At 38.5% G+C, this 20,932-nt stretch overlaps 1 protein-coding gene across 1 annotated transcript in view; it reads right to left on the bottom strand.

Annotated features, from left to right (window-relative positions):
- The window catches only part of cpda (carboxypeptidase D, a), an 80,699-nt gene that overhangs the window by 19,522 nt on the left and 40,245 nt on the right, over positions 1-20,932 (bottom strand). Inside the window, exons 7-18 of the mRNA XM_039756908.1 lie at positions 19,476-19,643; positions 19,271-19,380; positions 17,710-17,812; positions 15,647-15,789; positions 15,089-15,258; positions 13,857-14,129; positions 13,256-13,451; positions 11,059-11,194; positions 10,795-10,941; positions 10,265-10,360; positions 10,020-10,084; positions 1,978-2,109 (exon numbers count right to left, since the gene is read on the bottom strand). Of these exons, the coding sequence (XP_039612842.1) occupies positions 1,978-2,109; positions 10,020-10,084; positions 10,265-10,360; positions 10,795-10,941; positions 11,059-11,194; positions 13,256-13,451; positions 13,857-14,129; positions 15,089-15,258; positions 15,647-15,789; positions 17,710-17,812; positions 19,271-19,380; positions 19,476-19,643 (1,739 nt within the window). The remainder of the gene's footprint in view (positions 1-1,977; positions 2,110-10,019; positions 10,085-10,264; positions 10,361-10,794; positions 10,942-11,058; positions 11,195-13,255; positions 13,452-13,856; positions 14,130-15,088; positions 15,259-15,646; positions 15,790-17,709; positions 17,813-19,270; positions 19,381-19,475; positions 19,644-20,932) is intronic.

Here is a 20,932-nt window from a genome sequence, read left to right as displayed (position 1 = left end):
TAGGGAAATTAAGAAACAAAAAACAAGGATACAAACTCACAAAACAGATAATACAGCCAATCAATCAATCAATCAAAACAATACATTTAACAAGCAGATCAGGTGGAAGCATTGAATTGTCTGATGATAGTGGGCAAAAAAGACTCCCAGAGGAGCTCCTTAGTACACTGTCTGGGAATGAGCCTGTGGCTAAAAGTGCTCTAAGAGTGTTCCTCCTGGAAGGGATGTTTCATGATGGCATTCAATTTTGCCATCGTCCTCTATTCTACAACAACTTCCAGTGTTTGCCCTGTGATGGAGCATGCTTTCTTGATATGTTTGTTCAGGCATTGTTGCTTCTTTTGTTCTCATGTTGGTTCTCCAGGAGACTGCAGCACGGAACACTACACTGGCTGCTATGGACTGGTAAAACATTTTCAGCAGCTTACTACACACATCAAAAGACTGGAGACTCCTTAGCAAGTACAGACTGCTCTGGCCCTTCTTGTATAGCACCACTGTGTTGTCAGAACAGTTCAGTTTATGGTTTATGTGAACCCCCAGGTACTTATAGCTCTGCACTACTTGCATGCCTGCTCCTGAATGGTGACTGGTCTTAGAGGCTTCTTGGCATGTAGAAAATCCTCCACCAGCTCTTTTGTCTTGATGCTTAGTTGCAGGTTTCTGACAAAGTTCTCCACAACTTTCCTGTACTCCGACTCATCTCCATTATTAATGCAGCCTATTGATGGACAAGTAATCCGAAAATTTCTGTAGATGGCAAGCACTGATATTGTGCTAGAAGTCTGTTGTGTAGAGGGTAAACAGGAAGGGAGACAGAACAGTTCTCTGAGGTGCTCCAGCATTACACATCACTATTTCTGATACACAGTCCCTTAGCTTCTCAGACGGCTGTGTGTCGGTCAGGTAGTCCATGATCCAGGGGGCTGTAGGAGCATCAAGATTTAAAGCCTTAATATAGGCATAATAGGTTAAAAGCACTGGAAAAGTCAAAGAACATTATACTGGCTGTGGTACAGGCTTTGTCCAAATGGGAGTAAGCTCTATGGAGCATGTAGCTGAGAGCATCCTCCTCACCTATATTTGTCTGATCTGTAAGGATCCAGATGTTCTGAAACCAGGAGTCGTGGCTGTTTTAGGATCTCAAAGGTCTTCATGATGTATGAAGTTGGCCAGCTGTACATAATAAAGGAAACCACAAACTCCAGGGTATATATAGTTTGAGCAAAAAATGAAGCTTTGGGGATCACAGTCTTTATTAATGAATTTTTTTCAGATCTAGGTCAACTAGCTGCTTTGCACCTTTATAGACAATTATAAAAAAATCTATATAGGTGATAGCAGTGTTTGCCACTGATCACTTTCCTTCAGTTCATTAACTGCTGAATCCACAAACAATCTCCTGATGATGCCATAGTTTAAAATAGTTAAGCAGCCTGTCAAGGAAATAAACCTTTTTTTCAGGAAGTACACTTAGGTTTGTTTTTTTATCTAGATTAACTGGTTCTTTTTTGCTACTCATGTCTAAATCATCTAAATGTATTCATGAGGCAGTGGTTTTTATGCATCCTCTGATTTACTGGTATGCCTTCTATTTCTAGTTTTAGCTTATTGCTGCTTAGGGTTGGCTCTGAATCCCCTGGAAATCTGACTTGGGGAAATGGTAATGAAGGGGTGGTCCATTTTAATGTATTTCTTTCACAAAATAACAATTGTTAATGACAGTTTATGATATTTACTCACACCTGATTACAGAATAAAAGATTATGTTTAACACTTTCAACTCCACTTGTTATGATAAACGTAGATAAAAGAGGTTACCTGTCGTATGCTTATAGGGAGATACCCCTAGTCTGTTGTTAATTTTCAAAACTGAAAGAACTGCTTTAAAGAGAACATTTATATAATTCTTGGATTTTTTTATTTCACATGTATATCAGTGGTGTGTGCACGTGTAGGAAGATACAAAAAACTCACCTCAACCAACATACTCAGCAATGATTTCTTATTTTCTGACCACAGAGTAGAAAGCTTATCTGCACTGGGATAGAGGCAGCAACTTGTGTACACAGTGATCTCAGGGCAATGACCAAAATCCATACTGAAATCCTGTGCATGAAAATAAGCATACAGACAAAATAAATAGGAGGGCACACCAAAGCAAGTAAACTTCAAACTCCACATGAAAATTCAGTTGGTTAAAATTCTGAAAATTATTTAAACCAATCTAAAACTAAAACAAGTCTTTAATCACCTTCAAATCTGTGGAACAGTAGCATTTCATTCAACCTTGTCTCAAACTCCTGTTGAATGTCTTTTGCCAAGATTCTATGCCCGTTTCATAGGCTAATAATTACCATTTTCTGATATCATCAATATTAAAAAAAGTGCAACATCACAAGTTGAAAAATCAAACTAAGAAGTGAATTTCAATAAATAAATCAGAAATCAGGGGCACATACAGCTCTAAATCTTATTTAAAATAGACTACATGCCTGTCTCCCTTAACAAAATAGAGGCCACAGAAAAAAAAACATTTAATGTGAATTACTGAAATGTACTAATATATCCAAAAGATTAACAATTGTTTAGCAAGCTTAACTGAGGAAATAGCTGTTAGATTGCCTGCCCAATTCTAAAAACTTATGTGTCTCATAAATTAGATTTTATTCTGATCTCTCTCTCTAAATATAAAAAATGCAATTCTGATTGACTGACTGAGTGATGTTTGCTTTGACTTTTTTGAGATTAAAAATTGTTATAGAAATAAAATCAGACAACACCTGTTTTTTTATTTAATGATATTTGTCAAAAATAATGCTGTAACAAGTTTTAAGGAACCTCATCTTTTTCTGCTCAGTGCAGACAAGTGTGGCTGCCAGTTCAATGCCACCAGCACAACAGCACAGATGGACACTGTACATGGTGCTATTCAACCAATTAGGTGACAGTGTTGAGTACTATTGTGGTATAGCGGGTCCACAGCCCTCTCAGCAAGGGCTCCCGAACAGTGATGGGAGTGTGGAGCTGAACCAGCATCGTCACATTTGGTGGCAGAGGTGTGATGAGGTAGCAGTGAGGCTAGAAGAGGAGACATAGCAGCAAGCTAGATTGGTGCCCGACTATTTGAGGAACCCACGGACCCAAGCCGAAGGAGAACATTTAATGGACAGAACTGTTTAATGGACATTTATTTATTGCTGGTTTTTATATGTCTTTTAAAGTTCTTATTCTTTTAATGTCCTGTTTTAATTAAGGGGGCTTCGGTTTGTTTTATTGTGGGATCGTTTTAGTGCAGTGAAGAGTGGCCGAGCTGTGGACCTGAGCTCCAGTTGCACTGTGTTGGCAGTGGTGTGGAGCCTTCCCATGCAACTGGAGTCTTATGAAGGGTGGAATGTGGTATAGCGGGTCCACGGCCCTCTCAGCAAGGGCTCCCGAACAGTGATGGGAGTGTAGAGCTGAACCAGCATCGTCACATTTGGTGGCAGAGGTGTGATGAGGTAGCAGTGAGGCTAGAAGAGGAGACACAGCAGCAAGCTAGATTGGTGCCCGACTATTTGAGGAACCCACGGACCCAAGCCGAAGGAGAACATTTAATGGACAGAACTGTTTAATGGACATTTATTTATTGCTGGTTTTTATATGTCTTTTAAAGTTCTTATTCTTTTAATGTCCTGTTTTAATTAAGGGGGCTTGGGTTTGTTTTATTGTGGGATCGTTTTAGTGCAGTGAAGAGTGGCCGAGCTGTGGACCTGAGCTCCAGTTGCACTGTGTTGGCAGTGGTGTGGAGCCTTCCCATGCAACTGGAGTCTTATGAGGGGTGGAATGTGGTATAGCGGGTCCACGGCCCTCTCAGCAAGGGCTCCCGAACACTGATGGAAGCGTGGAGCTGAACCCGCATCGTTACAACTATGCACACACTTAACACAGAGGACCCCACCCTTATCTTTATTTTTTTTTAATACCATAAACTCCATGTGCAGACTTGGCAACCCCTCAACCAATGGTTTGCATGCGCAGAACATTGTCACCAAAATTTCACCTAAAGTACCAAAAATACCAACACCTACACTGACTGTACATATAGTTCACAATATTATTACTTTTCTATAAGGTGCGGTTTGCAATCTAATTCATTCTTCATAATCTATATACCAAATACTAAAATGCATACATTGTGTACTGAAACAAACACACTGTATACTGAAACACAAACACAATACAGTGATATTTTTACTCATAAACAATATACTGAATTGCGTACACTGTGCACTGAAACACATACATAATATGTTGTGCTAATAAATAGTCAATGAAATTCATTCACACTGGCAGTGTTTTGTTTCGTCGCAAACAATACATACAATGTGTGTTGGTATTTAGTCTCATACACTATATACAAACATTTATTGACTTGAGTGTAACAGACTGAAACAGCTATAGTGCCAAAAAAAAAAAGTTGTGAATTTGTGTGATTTACACTGTAAAATTCATGCCAAGTAATATCTAGGTGTGAAAATCTCATGACACATATAATTGTTCTCATAACACTTAAAAATCTATCCAATGATATATTACAGCTACGCAGATTCCATTAAACACAGATTTATATTACACTGTTTTTTTACATGCAATTCCTTTCTCAAAAGTACTTAATTCAATTCCCGGGGTCTGTTCCAGAAAACAGGATTGGTGTGAAATCTGGTTAAAGTAAATTAGAATTCAAAGGAAATCAGGGCAAATTCCATTACAGAAAACCTGCATCTATCCAAACCTATGTTTCAGGAACAAATTAAGCCAGACCTATATGATCCTTTGCCACTGTGGCAACCAATGCTCTGAAACTAACCTGCAAATAGCAGGTTTAATGTGAAGAATTAAGACTTTGAGGTCGCAATATTTAAGGGTACAGAGCATCCAATCATAAAGATCAAAAGTTGTAAATGAGCCTGTCAGAAATTCTGATCCCAGAAGCACTATTAAAAAGCAGAAAATGCTGACAAAAAGTTGAAAATGTTGTTCTCCTTCCTGAACCAACAATTGACATATAAGCATTAAAACTCCTTCTCTAAACTCTGCACAGAGAATTACAATTGGACACCCAAAAAACATTCTGGCATGGCCAAAGATGTTTCTACATGAACGTTACCGTTTTACATCCGAGGCTTTAATATATCTGAGCAAACCTCTAAAACTTAACATGTTCAGTGTCACATATTGTGGCTTTGAGCTGACCATGATGCAAACATTGAGGAGGTTGTTGACTGCACTACTGACTAGATCAACTTCTGTATGGACATTGTAGTTTCAGTAAGAACAGTACACTGCTATGCTAACAACAAGCCATGGATTACAAGTAACATCAAGGGCCTTTTGAACCAGAAAAAAGGGGCTTTTAAAGGCGGTGATCAGCATGAGCTCAAGCGTGTGCAGAAGGAACTCCGAGTCCAGCTCAGGGCGGTGAAGGAGTAGTACAAGAGAAAGCTGGAGCAGAAGTTGCAGAATAACAGCACGAAGGACGTGTGGGATGGGATGAAAATCATCACTGGCTGAAGCTCGAAGCGGGATGCCACCACCGAGAGAGACGTGGGGAGAGCAAACCTGATAAACAACTTCTTTAACAGGTTTGACCCCCCTAACCCACTCTCACCTCGGAGTACTGAATCCTCCACCCATCCTTCTGATGATACCAGCATAAGAGAGTTTCCCCCCACCCACAATTACAGCAGCCCAGGTAAGTAGAGAGCTGAGGACACTTCATGCCAGCAAACCAGTGGGTCCAGATGGAGTATCGCCACGATTGTTGAAGGCCTGTGCGTTGGAGCTGGGGAATCCCCTATAGCGCATCATCAACCTGAGGCTGGAATAGGGGAGAGTCCCGAGGCTTTGGAAAACATCTTGCATCACCTCAGTCCCAAAGGTATCACGTCCTGGTGAGCTGAATGACTTCTGGCCTGTCGCTCGGACGTCACATGTAATAAAGACCATGGAGCAGCTGCTGCTTCACCACCTGAAGCCACAGGTCTGCCATGTCCTCGACCCTCTGCAATTTGCATACCAGGAGAAGGTGGGAGCGGAAGATGTCATCATCTATATGCTACACTGATCCCGCTCCCACTTGGACAGAGGCAACGGTGGTGTAAGAATTATGTTTCTGGACTTCTCTAGCACCTTCAGCACCATCCAACCTCTGCTCCTCAGGGACAAGCTGACAGAGATGGGAGTAAATTCATGCCTGGTGGCATGGATCGTGGACTATCTTACAGACAGACCTCAGTATGTGCGTCTCGGGAACTGCAGGTCTGACATTGTGGTCAGCAGCACAGGAGCACCACAGGGGACTGTGCTTTCTCCAGTCCTGTTCAGCCTGTATACATCGGACTTCCAATACAACTCAGAGTCCTGCCACGTGCAAAGGTTCACTGACGACACTGCTATCATGGGCTGCATTAGGAGTGGGCAGGAGGAGGAGTATAGGAACCTAATCAAGGACTTTGTTAAATGGTGCGACTTAAACCACCTATACCTGAACACCAGCAAAACCAAGGAGCTGGTAGTGGATTTTAGGAGGCCCAAGCCCCTCCCGGGCCCCATGATCATCAGAGGTGACTGTGTGCAGAGGGTACAGACCTATAAATACCTGGGAGTAGAGCTGTATGATAAACTGGACTGGACTGCCAGTACTGATGCTCTCTGCATGAGAGGACTGGACAAACTGGTGAGGAAGGCAGGCTCTATTGTAGGCACGAACCTGGACAGTTTGACATCTGTGGCGGAGCGACTGACGCTGAAGCAAGCTCCTGTCAATCATGGAGAATCCACTGCATCCACTGAACAGTATCATCTCCAGACAGAGGAGCAGCTTCAGCGACAGACTGCTGTCACTGTCCTGCTCCACTGACAGACTGAGGAGATCATTCCTCTTCAATTCCACCCTTGGGGGGTTACACGTTAACACTATACAAGATTATAGACCGTTATACCTGCCTCGCACTCTCCACCTTGCACTGTGTTTTTATCACTCTTTAATTAATAATGTTTTTTATCAGTATGCTGCCTCCGGAGTATGTGAATTTCCCCTTGGAAATTAATAAAGTATCTATCTATCTCCCTTTGTTTCTTTTTCTTTTTTTTGTAACGTGTAGTTTTCCTCACAATATTGGATATGCTACACATATTGGCAAAGTAATTGCAAAAGTATGCCTACCTTGGAAGTTATGCCTCACAGACATATTAGCTATCTTTATGACACAGAAATAAATAAACACTGTCAAAGATGAACTCCACTGAGTCACAGGTAGGATAACTGAATTTAAACTACTGTGATACTTCTAAACAATAATAACGGATTAAAGAGACTGAATGGTGGAACAGGCTGCTCAACTTCATCCATCCCCTGGTAGAACTAGCGCCCAACTTCATTCATCCCTTCTGTGTAGTTGCTTGCCTTTTACAGAAATGCCTCTGAAGATTCTTCACTGGAAACCTATACCTAATATACTTATTAATGCAGTTTTGAATTGGAGTTTTGTAATGGAATAAGGAAACAATATTACTTCTGCATTGTACTGTGGTTCGATTTGGCTGATGGCTTTCATGAATTAAGTATATATATCAAATACTCAGTACAGTTATCAATGTTTCCTCTAATCCATTCTTAAGATAATTTGAGATGCTGCACACATAATAACAAATGTTGAGGCCAGTGGGAGCTATAGTTTGAATATCATAGGTTACCATCAAAAGAGTGAGCACTGTGAATCTTCTGTTGCAGATTTGTACAAAAAGGTAATTAACCTTTGGTTTCTTTTGCTATGTAATTACAGGACAATACAGAGTTAAGTGCAGGGAGAATAACATTCCACATCTCTCATCACAACGACTCAACCAATATTGTATAAACATAACATAATGTTTACTTGAGCACATATAATGCTTCAAGTAACATGGATTTCACTGATTAACTGATTTAAGCATTCATTCTTTCAGTGATACTTCTTCATGCCATCTCCCTTACTTGGAATGTGCTGCTAATTCTGCTTATAATCTCTATGTACTGCCACCAGCACCTCTTGCTCTTCTGGTATGAAGGTTGTTGTCCCATTTACCAGACATGTAGTCCGTGGTCAATCGATTGTCCAGTGCTCAACTGAGCAGGGCTTGTTAATTTTGCCATGAAATGCATTCTAAACCCTGGATTGTGTGAGCTGATTGAAATCTGGTGTCCTGGCACTGGCTAATGCGCTGTTGCGTAACTGTGCTGTAGCAAGCCAGAACTCTTTATTAGATCCAGGATTACCTAATCTCTCTTTCTGGAACAGACTCCCGGCCTACTGCCTCAATATATTGTATATATGCTTAGTATAAGCTTTCAAACATGTAATTCATTGCATGTGCAGCCTGTAAACTGCATTGCTTTTTGGAATAAGTAAAACCAAGTTAATTTTTCAGTATTGGGACTTATAAATTAATGTTACAACTTTATTGACTGGCTATGGCTTGAAGCTTGAACATATAACTGATGAAAAACACGACATGTAATTCTAGAGGAAATGATTTAAACAAATGAAAATTGTTAATATATAATAAAAATAATAAAGATGATGATTTTTAGTAGTAATCCATCCATCCATTTTCTAAACCAGCTTTATACTAAGCATGGCCGTGAGGACGCTGGAGCCTGTCCCAGGCAAGAACTGGGTGCAAGGCAGAAGAACATAAATACTTAAAATTTCCATTATTACTACTGATGTAAATTCAAAGAATAGTTTTCCGTAAAAGTGTGTTTTGCATTTATCATCGACAGAAGCCAAAGTCAGACAAAATTGATCTATGTCTGTTAATCAGAAACGACAGTAAGCAGGATCTAATCAGGGAAAGGACATATAATAGGTGCATTTTTGCCTGTACACAATGCAATTCAGTTTTCAGAAAAGTATACAGCTCAGAAGATGGTTTTCAAAAGTCTTCATTTATGGGGGTTGAAAACACTGGGATAGTGTGTAAAAAAGGTGAAAACAGAGACTAATGTCTGAGTTTTTAAATGAAAAATGTGTTAGTGTGGATGGGCCGAAGTTTATTAACTGGCAATAAGCAAAAGGAAGGGTTGTTGTTTAAAGTATACAAACACATATGCTGTCAATACACATATCACAAAAGTCCCAATACTGAACTTATTCTATTCCATGGATTAAATTATGTGAACTTTAGAGATGGTGGAGTTTACAATCATCTTGTAAGAGTTAAATTGACCGTAGCATCTCACCGACTCCTATACTTGTACAACATTCAAACGGTGTACTGAATCACATGATTTCTATTTATTTTGTTGTAATTACTTGCAACTGGTGTGCACAGTAAAGATCTCAGGGGAAGATTTAATGAAAGATTCCTTCTCCTTGGCTAACCAATTAGGCATAAGGTTATTTCCATCAGATTCCTTTCATACTATAATAGAATATGCATTTACAACCCAGTAATACAATTAAACTGCATACTGCCATGAATCCCACAGGTTAATACCTTACAAGGATTATAGTTTTAAACATGTTTTTTTGTAATTTAGATTAAGAAGATGAAAGTGGTTCTGTGGGCTTGAAATTCATTTCCCATTTCATTTAATGTCTGTTTTTCCTTTCCTGAGTTTGTCTCTTCAAAACAATTCCTGCTGTTCAAGGAGATAAATGTAATCTGAGTTTTTGCATAGTTGTTTTCATGTGCTTAATTAAGACCATGGTTAATGGCTCATATAATTATTTCTAAAGTAGTGTACAGGTTTACATTTTAGGAAACATTGAGCCTTTCTCATAGCAATCTAAGGCCTATCTCATGTTTTACTCAATGTGAATACAAATATAAACCAGACAGTGAAAATAAAATTTGAAAAGAATTGCTCTGCCCTCTGACATGATATCAGAAGTTTCAAAAATTAGAGAGAAGCATACATATCAAAAGTTTCAAAAATTAGAGAGAGGCATAAAGATTTTTAATGTAAAAATTAGCAGTGATCTAAATCTCACCTTCATGCTGCCCAAGTGACTGTGCCACTCTGCCCCACGTAACACACCTCTGGGGATAGTTTCATCTGCAAATAATAGAAAAAATAAATTAGCCTCCATTTTCCAGCAAGTCAAGGAGAAACCAAATTTCTAAGCCCTGAGGATTTATAAAGTATTGTATATAATATAGCCCTGTCTTATAAACTATATTTATAAGTAGACGGTACAAGTTCTTTGTGGTGGTAGAGTTTGGAAAATTAACTTACCTGCATTATTTGTACAACCAGGGTGTCCAAGGTGCATAGTAGGATGGTTATTGGCATACACAGTAGCCAAATGTTTCAGTGTATCCTCATTACCAACTATAAATGACATAATTAAAATAAACTTCTAAATAAGGAAACAGACTAGGCACAGTACAATTAAACAAGTGCTTTATAAAAAAATGGTACTCAAAATCTAGTCATTTTGTGACATATACATTTTTACAGTGCAGGTTAATCGGTTCATTGATACTAAAGTTAATTGTGAAAGCAAATTTGACAATTTATACATTTTATTATTCAATTTACTGTAATCATTATGTCAATTCATAGTAATAAAGTTAGCCAATGTCCCAACTCTAACAGGAAAAGCTTATTTCCTGGTCAAGACTAACAAACTAATTGATAAAATCAGTTAACACATTCACAGTTAAATTGTCATCATAACCAGTTAGTCCAATTTGTGCAATACCAGAAAAGACAAAAAGCTGAAGAAATCCCAAATGAATTGGTTGCATTTTTTTTGTTTTTACCTGGCTGCACTGGTTTATCATATGGGTAAGTGGCTAAAACTGAGCCTCCATCCAAAGCAACTGAGAGGGTGTAACCTTTCTGAAGAATCAGATTCTTCATAGTGACAGTTTCAGGTTCAATCTCTGTAGTCCGCTGGGAGGAATTTCCTTTACAAAAAAGAGAGCAAGCAAGCATACTATTATGAGGTTACTGCTGCCTTTTCCAGGAGTAATACGTTTGAGGAGGAGGATACTGAGCAATGCTAAAACAAAAGTCAGTCTCACCAAAGAAATCAGCATCAAGGTCCTTGCCGTGAGCATTCACAAGTCCCACATTTGAAGTGCATTGTTTTTCTTGTGCCTTTTCTCGACCATCAGGGTTAATTAGTGGAACAATTACAATCCTGGTGTTGTCAATAAGCTATGAGAAAAATATTTAGTTTAATATGGTTTAATTGTAGGTGAATCAATGCAATCAAAGTATTTACAGGAAAAAATAATTTTAAATATATTGTAAAAAGTACAAAAAAATATGTTATGAGGTGGCTTTGAGAGCTGTTACCATATAGACACATTTGCCAATGTAGATTCCATGCTTTTGTATGGTAACACAAGAAATACAAATCATTGTCTATAAAGTCACTTTGTGCCTGAGCACAGTATTTTTGGAGTGTTTTTGACTACTTCATAATATTCAACTCAAGGGAAAAATAAGGTAAATAAGTAGATTCTTTTCTCTATATTTAGAGGACAAATACATTGCTAGGTGCAATACTTTGCCTAGTTTTTTTATATACAGTAAACCCTCGTTTATCGCGGTTAATCCGTTCCAGACTCTACCGCGATAAATGCATTTCTGCAAAGTAGGATTCTTTATTTATAAATTAGAATATTTTCACAGTAAGAGCATAGAAAACCTGTTTACAACCTTCTAAATATGTTTTTTAACATTATTATAGCCCTCTAGACATTACTTCTAGACATGAAATAACACCCTTTAGTCAAAAGTTTAATCTGTGCTCCATGACAAGACAGAGATGACAGTTCTGTCTCATAATAAAAAGAATGCAAACATATCTTCCTCTTCAAAGAATGTCAGAGAGAGAGAGAGAGACAGAGAGAGAGAGAGAGAGAAAAGCAAACAATCAAAAATCAATAGGGGTGTTTGGGCTTTTAAGTATGCGAAGCACCGTCGGAAAAAGCAGTTGCAAGGAAGGCAGCAATGTGAAGGTAGTCTTTCAGCATGTCCCAGAGGTGTTCTATTGGATTTAGGTCAGGAAAGTGTGGTGGCCAGTCAATGGTATCAATTCCTTCATCCTTCAGGAACTGCCTGCATACTCTCACCACATGAGGCCAGGAATTGTCGTGCACCAGGAGCCACTGTACCAGCATAGGGTCTGACAATGGGTCCAAGGATTTCATCCTGATACCTAATGGCAGCCAAGGTGCCTTTGTCAAACCTGTAGCGGTCTGTGTGACCCTCCATGGATATGCCTCCCCAGACAATCATTAACCCACCACCAAACTGCTCATGCTGAATGATGTTACAGGCAGCATAATGTTCTCCATGGTTTCTCCAGACCCTTTCACTTCTGTCACGTGCTCAGGATGAACCTGCTCTCATCTGTAAAAAGCACAGGGCATCAGTGGTGCATCTGCCAATTCTGGTATTCTATGGCGAATGCCAATCGAGCTGCATGCTGCTGGGCAGTGAGCTCAGGGCCCATTAGAGGACATGGGGCCCTTGGGTCACCCTCATGAAGTCTTTCTGGTTGTTTGGTCAGAGACATTCACACCAGTGGCCTGCTGGAGGATATTTTGTAGGGCTCTGGCAGTGCTCATCCTGTTCCTCTTTGCCCAAAGGAGCAGCTACTGGTCCTGCTGATGGGTTATGGACCTTCTATGGCCCTCTCCAGCTCTCCTAGAGTAACTGCGTGTCTCCTAGAATCTCCTCCATGTCCTTGAGACTGTGCAGGGAGACACAGCAAACCTTCTGGCAATGACACGTATTGATGTGCCATCCTGGAGAAGTTGGACTACCTGTGCAACCTCTGTAGGGTCCAGGTATCGCCTCATGCTACCAGTAGTGACACTGACTGTAGCCAAATGCAAAACTAGTGAAGAAACAGTCAGAAAAGATGAGGAGGGGAAAAATGTCAGTGGCCTCCACCTGTTAAACCATTCCTGTTTTGGGGGTCATCTCATTGTTGCCCCTCTAGTGCATCTGTTGTTAATTTCATTAACACCACAGCAGCTGAAACTGATTAACAACCCTCTGCTACTTAACTGACCAAATTAATATCCCATAAGTTTCATTGACTTTATGCTATACTCTGATTAAAAAGTGTTCCTTTAATTCTTTTGAGCAGTATATATATATATATATATATATATATATATATATATATATATATATATATATACCTATATATACACACACAAAATAACATGAGTGCTTCACTGCAATATAACTAAAACATACCTTGGTGACAGCAGCATTTTTGCCATAGTTAACGCACAAGAAGAAGGCAAATTCCAATAGCAGCTCAGTGCCAACGGGTGCATTACCATGGATTCCACCAACAAAACGTATCTTTGGCTCTGCAGGTTCCAACTCCTCAGGTTTATTTGACAGTTCCAGAGCCCATATAGTTCGAATTTCAACACTTTGACCCAAGCTAAAATGATTGCAAACATATTAATTTTAGTCAACAGTACAAATGCAGTTAACATTAAATGAGAAAGAACTCATAACCTTCATAAAGGAAGGAATTTTAAAAAGGTATTTAGAATTTGCAAAGCCAACAGTAAAAACATTCATTTTTAAGGACTAGTGAGTCTGTTGAAACAGTAAATGTCTCATAACCTCACTGTTCTTGGAGATAAGAGAAATACTGTATTATCTTCTAGCCTCTCTCAAGTTGAATTCTACATTCATTTTCTGCAAATTTAATTCAGTATTCTTCACCTAAATTACACTTTATTTTCAAAACAATTTTACGACCAGTTATAAGTGGTGTCACAGAACAGAAAATAATGCTTACAATATAATCAGAAGTTAAAAGATAAATAGGATACTTTACCTGGTACGCTTGGTGATCATTGGGAAGTTGAGAGTGAGACCCCTTAAGAACTCTGAGAGGTCTTTGTAGGGGCGATAGCGGTGAAAGTCATTATCAGATGCAGAGCTGAAAACAAGACTCTCTAATCCATGCTCAGATGAAAGTTCCTTAATTAGGTTCTGGAATTTCTCATTCGGAAGAATTTCTTTATCTTCATTTCTTACACGCATTAGTAGAAAATTCTGTGTGGCCACACCGTCATTAACAGACACATTGACTGTAAGTGGAACATAGCTGGAAAAGTAAAAGGCAATAAAGCAGTCTTGTTAATTGTTGCACTATGGGTTAAAAATGAGAGAGAAGAATTGAGGAGAACAAACTATTTAGGCCATTACAGCTCGTTATTTCAAGATTATCAAATGAGAAGTCAATCAAAATGACACCTTTAATTGGCTAACTAAAACAATTACAATATGCAAGTTTTTGAGATAGCTCGAACAGGTGTCATTTTGCTTGACTTCTCATTACATCCATAATGGCTAACACTGTACAACACTCTATTACTAAAGACTATCAAATGTAAGGCCTATGCTTTAATGACTTTTATGTCATACAGTACACTGTAGCAGAGGGCTCTTTTAGCCTTTTTAAATTGCCTGTGCACACTGTATTTATCATAAAGACTACTTTCTATCTCCAGACATTCCCAAACTATATAATAATATCTAAAAGGTATACTTCTAACATTTAAAACTTTACATTTATTTGAATTCTGTCCTCTATTGTCTTTGTGGATATCCACGGGTGTGCTGATTTTATCAATGATTTTCCAAACTTAGTTTTCTTAGACTAGTATTTTGTAATTGAAGCTAACTGTAGTATGAACCTCCTTGGGTCTTTAATTGTTAACTTTGTATTTTTCTGCCAAAAATTCATGTGTTTTACATATACTTTTAATTTCACATTGTGCAAGAGTATCTGGTAAATTAAGAAGACTAATGATGTTTAGTTTCTTTATAAATTCAAAGTTATGCAAGTAAAATGTTTTTGCCAGTTTTTTCCCCACTATGAATATTTTTATACAAAAGAAGGGTGTCTGTAATTTTTATCTGTACCCTTAAAATTGTAAAGGTTAAAAGTTCGACAGCTTCATGCAAATTTTATCTATTACAAGGAATAAAACATGCCACGAAAGTGAAGAGAACCTTAGATATAATAACAGACACAAATGTAAGTTTTTTCAGAAATCTCACCCATGTGCTGAAGCAGTTATCTGGTAATTTCCAGGAACAAGGAGACGCCAGTAATCCCCTTCTTTGTAAGTTGTGATTGGATGGTCAATATCTTTTACAGTAATAGTGGCATTCCAGATTCCAGAGCCATCAACAGAATCTCTAACAAAACCTTTAACTCCCTGGTGTACCTGTGTGTAAACAAATAAGTGCCAACTAGTAATACAGACAACTCTGCAAAAGCTATTACTATTCTTATCTACAGGAATAAAGGGTAATTTGTTTGCCCTTCAATTATGACAATAAAGCAATTTTAGATATCTTCATGTTATCATTTATACTGTATCAGGCTTAACTACTTAGTAGGTATCAGAATCTAACTGCTTTTTTAATATGGTCTCCAAACTACATATGCGAAAGATGGCATTGTTATGTTTTCATTTTGATGACTGCATACAATAAAATATGGTCTCATCACATTGTTCTGACATAGCTTTGAAAAAAACTTTAAGGGGTTTGGAGAACTAAATGAGATGAAAATGTAATTAAAGTATATACAGGAATGTCTCCAATATATACCTGATGAATAAACTGCAACAGTGACTTCCGGTTTTGGTCCCAATATTTGGGAAGCTCTTCAGTCAGGGGGTATTTAACACAGCTCAGCTCAATTGTAACTTCAAAACAATTAGTGTTAAGGTAATTCCAGTCCTGCATTCCACCTAAAGTAAAAAAAAAAGGTTTATCATGCATAGAACAAATTATCTGGGCATGTATTAAAAAAGAAAAGTTACCATATTAGCAAATATGAAACATATTCCAACTTGTCATTATAGCAAAGTAAAGTACATAACCAAATTCTGGGTAAACCTAAGAAATCTTCAAATGAACTGACAAAGTGTTTATTATTAATGTTTGGCATTTTAATTTAAAATATCAAGTGAGATATTAAACCAAACAATCATAATTAAAATCTGCCCATCTATTTTTCAAAGTGCTCATAATGTTGTGGGGAGCCGGAGAGTATCCTGACAACACTGGGCAGGAGGTAACATGACAATAAACTTGAACTTAATGCCAGGTGGAATGCACCTCACATATATGCATGCAACTGCACTTACTATTACAGGGACAATTATAGAGTTATCATTCAATCTAATGGTCTTTAACATGTGGGCAGAAATGGAGAAAACAAATACAGTCATGGAATGGGTATGCAAAACTCACACTGACCTTAGAGGTATATGCAGGAGCACTAACTATGTCATTAAAATTAAAATCCAATTAAAATGAAAATTATTCTGTTACTTATCAGTCTGAACCAGAGTAGGTTGTATCCAAGATGCAAGAACAGATTATCAAAAGAAACATCTTTGAATCATAAGCAATACATTATTATAAAAATATTCTATTGCAGAAAGTTTATCAAAAAGGTTATTTTTAATCCTCTTTAATAAAACCCCTGTGCGCGTCGAGGTGTTCGCAGGGCCGCACGTGTTTGTGCAGAGAGAGAGAAAGAGATACACACACACAGCCGTGTGTGCGAGAGAGAGACACACACACAGGCACGAGAGAGACACACAGACAGGCGCGCGAGAGAGAGACACACACACACACAGGCGCATGAGAGAGAGAGAGAGAGACACACACACACAGGCGCGCGCGAGAGACACACACACACACACACACACACACACACACACACAGGCGCGAGAGAGAGAGAGACACACACACACAGGCGCGCGAGAGACACACACACACACGCGCGAGAGACACACACACACACACGCGCGCGAGAGACACACACACACAGCAGAGACACACACACAGGCGAGAGACACACACAGGCGTGAGAGACACACACACAGGCGAGAGACACACACACACATACAGGCGCGCGAGAGACACACACACACATACAGCGCGCGAGAGACACACACACACAGGCGCGCGAGAGACACACACACACAGGCGTGCCAGAGAGACACAAACACACAGTGTTATTTTCTCTGTAGTTCAAGGTTTTCTCAGTGTTATTTAATGTTTTTACATTTAGTTTACTATTACGCTGTGCATTCTATGTTATAATTAACTACATTTGTGCTTAACAACTTAAAAAATATATGTTTACATACAGTTCGTACGGTCTGGAACGGATTAATTGTATTTACATACAATTCTATGAGGGAAATTACTTCGGTTCACGACCAAATTGGGTTTCGACCAGAGTTTTGGAATGATTTATGGTCGTGAACCAAGGTTCCACTGTATTACTGTCAGAGAAAATTACAAGCATTTTACGGAAATATAAACCAGTATTACTGCGAAAGAAAATTAAAGGTACACAATACAGTGACGCATATTACAGCCACATACAAGGTCCCTTGCCATTTAAAATAAACAGATCCTCCTGTTTATGCACTACTGTTCTAGCCCCTGTTATTGTAACGGGCTTAATGTCTAGTATCAACATAATTCTCTTGATTCCAGATACTTTAGAATCGATAGGTGAACAGAAAGTGACCAGTTATTTATCACTCAATGACCTTTTCAAACCCAAACAAATCTTATTTTGGAAAGATCAAACACCTGGATGAACTGGCTCAGTAACCTCTCTCTAAACACAAGAAACATGTACTCACCAGGTACATTATACCAATGAGCTCCATTGGTAATGCCATTCTCAAAATATTCATGAGAAAATGGACCTGGACAAGGGTGACCTTTGGACATGGCAGAATTTTCCTAAATAGAGAAGACAAGAATGAAAAACTCAGACTTAAATTACATTCAAGCATATTTTATATATGCTGTATCTATACACACATGCCTATATAGTATGTATCCCTTTTTCAAACACAGCAGTACTAGAAAGTACAAACTTCTCCTTTTACGTATTGACTGGTTGACATTTTATTACAACTATCCAATTAATAAAAGGCCCTTTATTTCTGGAAATGAATAATAGCAGCTCAATGTTTTTAAAAAATTATTTATATCTTAGGGGGGCAAGCCTTCCTGGTGCCTCTGGCGTCTCGACCTTCAGCTAACTAAATCACCTACATACAAACATTGGTGTTATGAATAGATCTTTTTTTTTTTTTTAAATAGTTTTTTCCTGTGAAAGTTTACTCGATCAAAAATAAAAACCACGACTTTCTTGATATTTTAGTTTATAATTTTAAAACAGAATAAGAATCTGAAGATCTAACAACATCACATTAAAGTTTGATAAATTCTGAAAAGAATGATACCAAACATATATATGTAGGTTTTAAAACAATCCTGATTTAAAATGGCACAAAAAACGTGACATAAAATCGTTGCACTTTTAGACTTAGGATTTTACATATACTGTATACAGTAATCCCTCCTCGATCGCGGGGGTTGTGTTCCAGAACCCCCCGCAACAGATGAAAATCCGTGAAGTAGAAACCATATGTTTGTATGGTTATTTTTATATATTTTAAGCCCTTATAAACTCTCCCACACTGTTAACATTATTAGAGCCCTCTAGACATGAAATAACACCATTTAGTCAAAAGTTTAAACTGTGCTCCATGACAAGACAGAGATGACAGTTCCGTCTCACAATTAAAAGAATGCAAACATATCTTCTCTTCAAAGGAATGCGTGTCAGGAGCAGAGAATGTGAGAGAGAGAGAGAGAATGTGAGAGAGAGAGAGAGAGAGAGAAGCAAACAATCAAAAAATCAATACGTGCTTTTAGGCTTTTAAGTATGCCGAAGCACCACGATAAACCAGCATTTTTTAGAGTAGCGTCCGTATCCTATATGCAAACAGCCTTTGTCCCCCCTCTGCTCACACTCCCTCCATCAGGCGCAGAGAATGTCAGAGAGAGTGAGGAAAAAATCAGAGAAAAGCAAACAATCAAGCACCACACGGGAAGCATATCGTATATCATTGAGGAGTTTTAGTTAATACGTAATACATGCTCTGATTGGGTAGCTTCTCAGCCATCCGCCAATAGCGTCCCTTGTATGAAATAAACTGGGCAAACAAACTGAGGAAGCATGTACCATAAATTAAAAGACCCATTGTCCGCAGAAATCCGCAAACCAGCGAAAAATCTGTGATATATATTTAGATATGCTTACATTTAAAATCCGCGATGGAGTGAAGCCGCGAAAGTCAAAGCGCGATATAGCGAGGGATCACTGTAATACCAGACTATCTAGTTTACCTTGGAATAGGCAAGCGCCACCATCCTAAATAAGGCATCATCAGGGGATTTACTGTAAGCTCTGACACCATTTGCATCATCATCGTATGGATAGTTTACTACAAGGGCACCTGGAAAAAGAATGTGGAATTGCATCAGTTTTTGGAAACTATTATATACACACACATAGAATTAAATGAACAAGATTAGCAGTCATCATTGATACCTCCATGTAGGTTGGCTGAGAGAACAAATGGATATGATTTGAGCCAGCTCATTACAGCTATGGTTTCTGGTTGCAGTGGATCAGAAATCAAGGTAAATTGGTCTGGAAAGTTGCGGTTTAAGTCATAATTATTGCTGTTATTTCTTCCCAGAGTGGTGTCTTTGTCCCCTTAAAAGTAAAAAAAAATATTAAAAACAAACATGAAAAAAATGATAAACTACTAAATGTAATCTTCTTTAAACAACACTTGTGCTACACTGCTTTTCTGATGTAGCCCCACTGAAAAATGAGTACTACTAATAAAATAAATTACACCGGCCCTCTAAACACCTGGGAAATTATAAAACATACTAATTAAAATAAGAGCAGGTTTTAAGGAGGAACATTATGGTTATTGTCACTGTCTCGCAGCTTCAGATTAGGTTTGAACCCCAGCCCAATGACTTTATGAAGTTTGCAGGCTTTCCCTGTGACCATATGGGTTTTCCCTCAGGGTACTGTGAAGGAGGGTGTGGATGCACTGCAAACGTGGCCAGGATGGTTGGCGCTAACTTTCTTGGACATGAAGTAGCTTAATAGATGGGAAAGTGAGGACTGTCTGCCAGAATAATGTGTTGACTATTACAGTGGGTGTTAGCACACCTCCAGCATTGTTCTTGAATGGACGTCCACAGGACTGCATGGGAAATGTGTTTCAATGAACGAGGGAGCTCTTGGGAGGTGACTAGCCTTATGCTTCTGACCTGGGTGTGCTCCTGTGCTGTGCTTGAGACATACTGACAGCATTAAAAAGAACCCTCTTCTCTCCAGCTCAGGGTCAGTCAGAACTGGGAACTGAATAAGGGCAAAACTCATCTGGAGTCAAGGAGGAAGAAGAATAACATTATAGCGAAGGAAAATGCTGGAAAAAAAAAAAATTCTGAAAATAAAAGGATCTTTTCTGAACTCAAGATTTGGTTGCAACAGTTGTGTGGTCAGGGTTTGGTGTGCAAAACATTGCCTATCAACCACAATATACTAAATATTCTCACACACCTGAAAAATAAGTGTAGGACCAATCAATTACTCTCTGTTTGTGTAGTTTGAGTGAGTACACACAAGTGTGTTTGTCCTATATGTCTTTCTAGTGTGTTTTCATGACCTGCACTGAATGTTGCTGGGAGGGGATTTAGGGTCCACATTACTCCAAAAGCTTAGATTAAATACATTTAAAAAAAGATGAAAGGAAAAAAAAATATTAAATTGTGGTAAAATATTTAAATAAGGTGCATCATCTTTGTGTTAATCCAACCATTTGCAGTCAAATGTGATACTGGTATTCAAAAAACGCTGACTGGAAAAATTCCCTAAAATTTCCTGTTACTGAAAAAGTTAGTATTTCTAAAAAGACATATTGTCAAATGTGAACACAGTACAGCATTATAAGCAGCTCACCTAGACCTATCATAATAAAATTG

The sequence above is a fragment of the Polypterus senegalus genome, chromosome 6, assembly GCF_016835505.1.
Source record: "Polypterus senegalus isolate Bchr_013 chromosome 6, ASM1683550v1, whole genome shotgun sequence".
In the NCBI taxonomy this organism is placed as follows: Eukaryota; Metazoa; Chordata; class Cladistia; order Polypteriformes; family Polypteridae; genus Polypterus; species Polypterus senegalus.
This window is presented reverse-complemented; position numbering and strand designations above follow the sequence as displayed.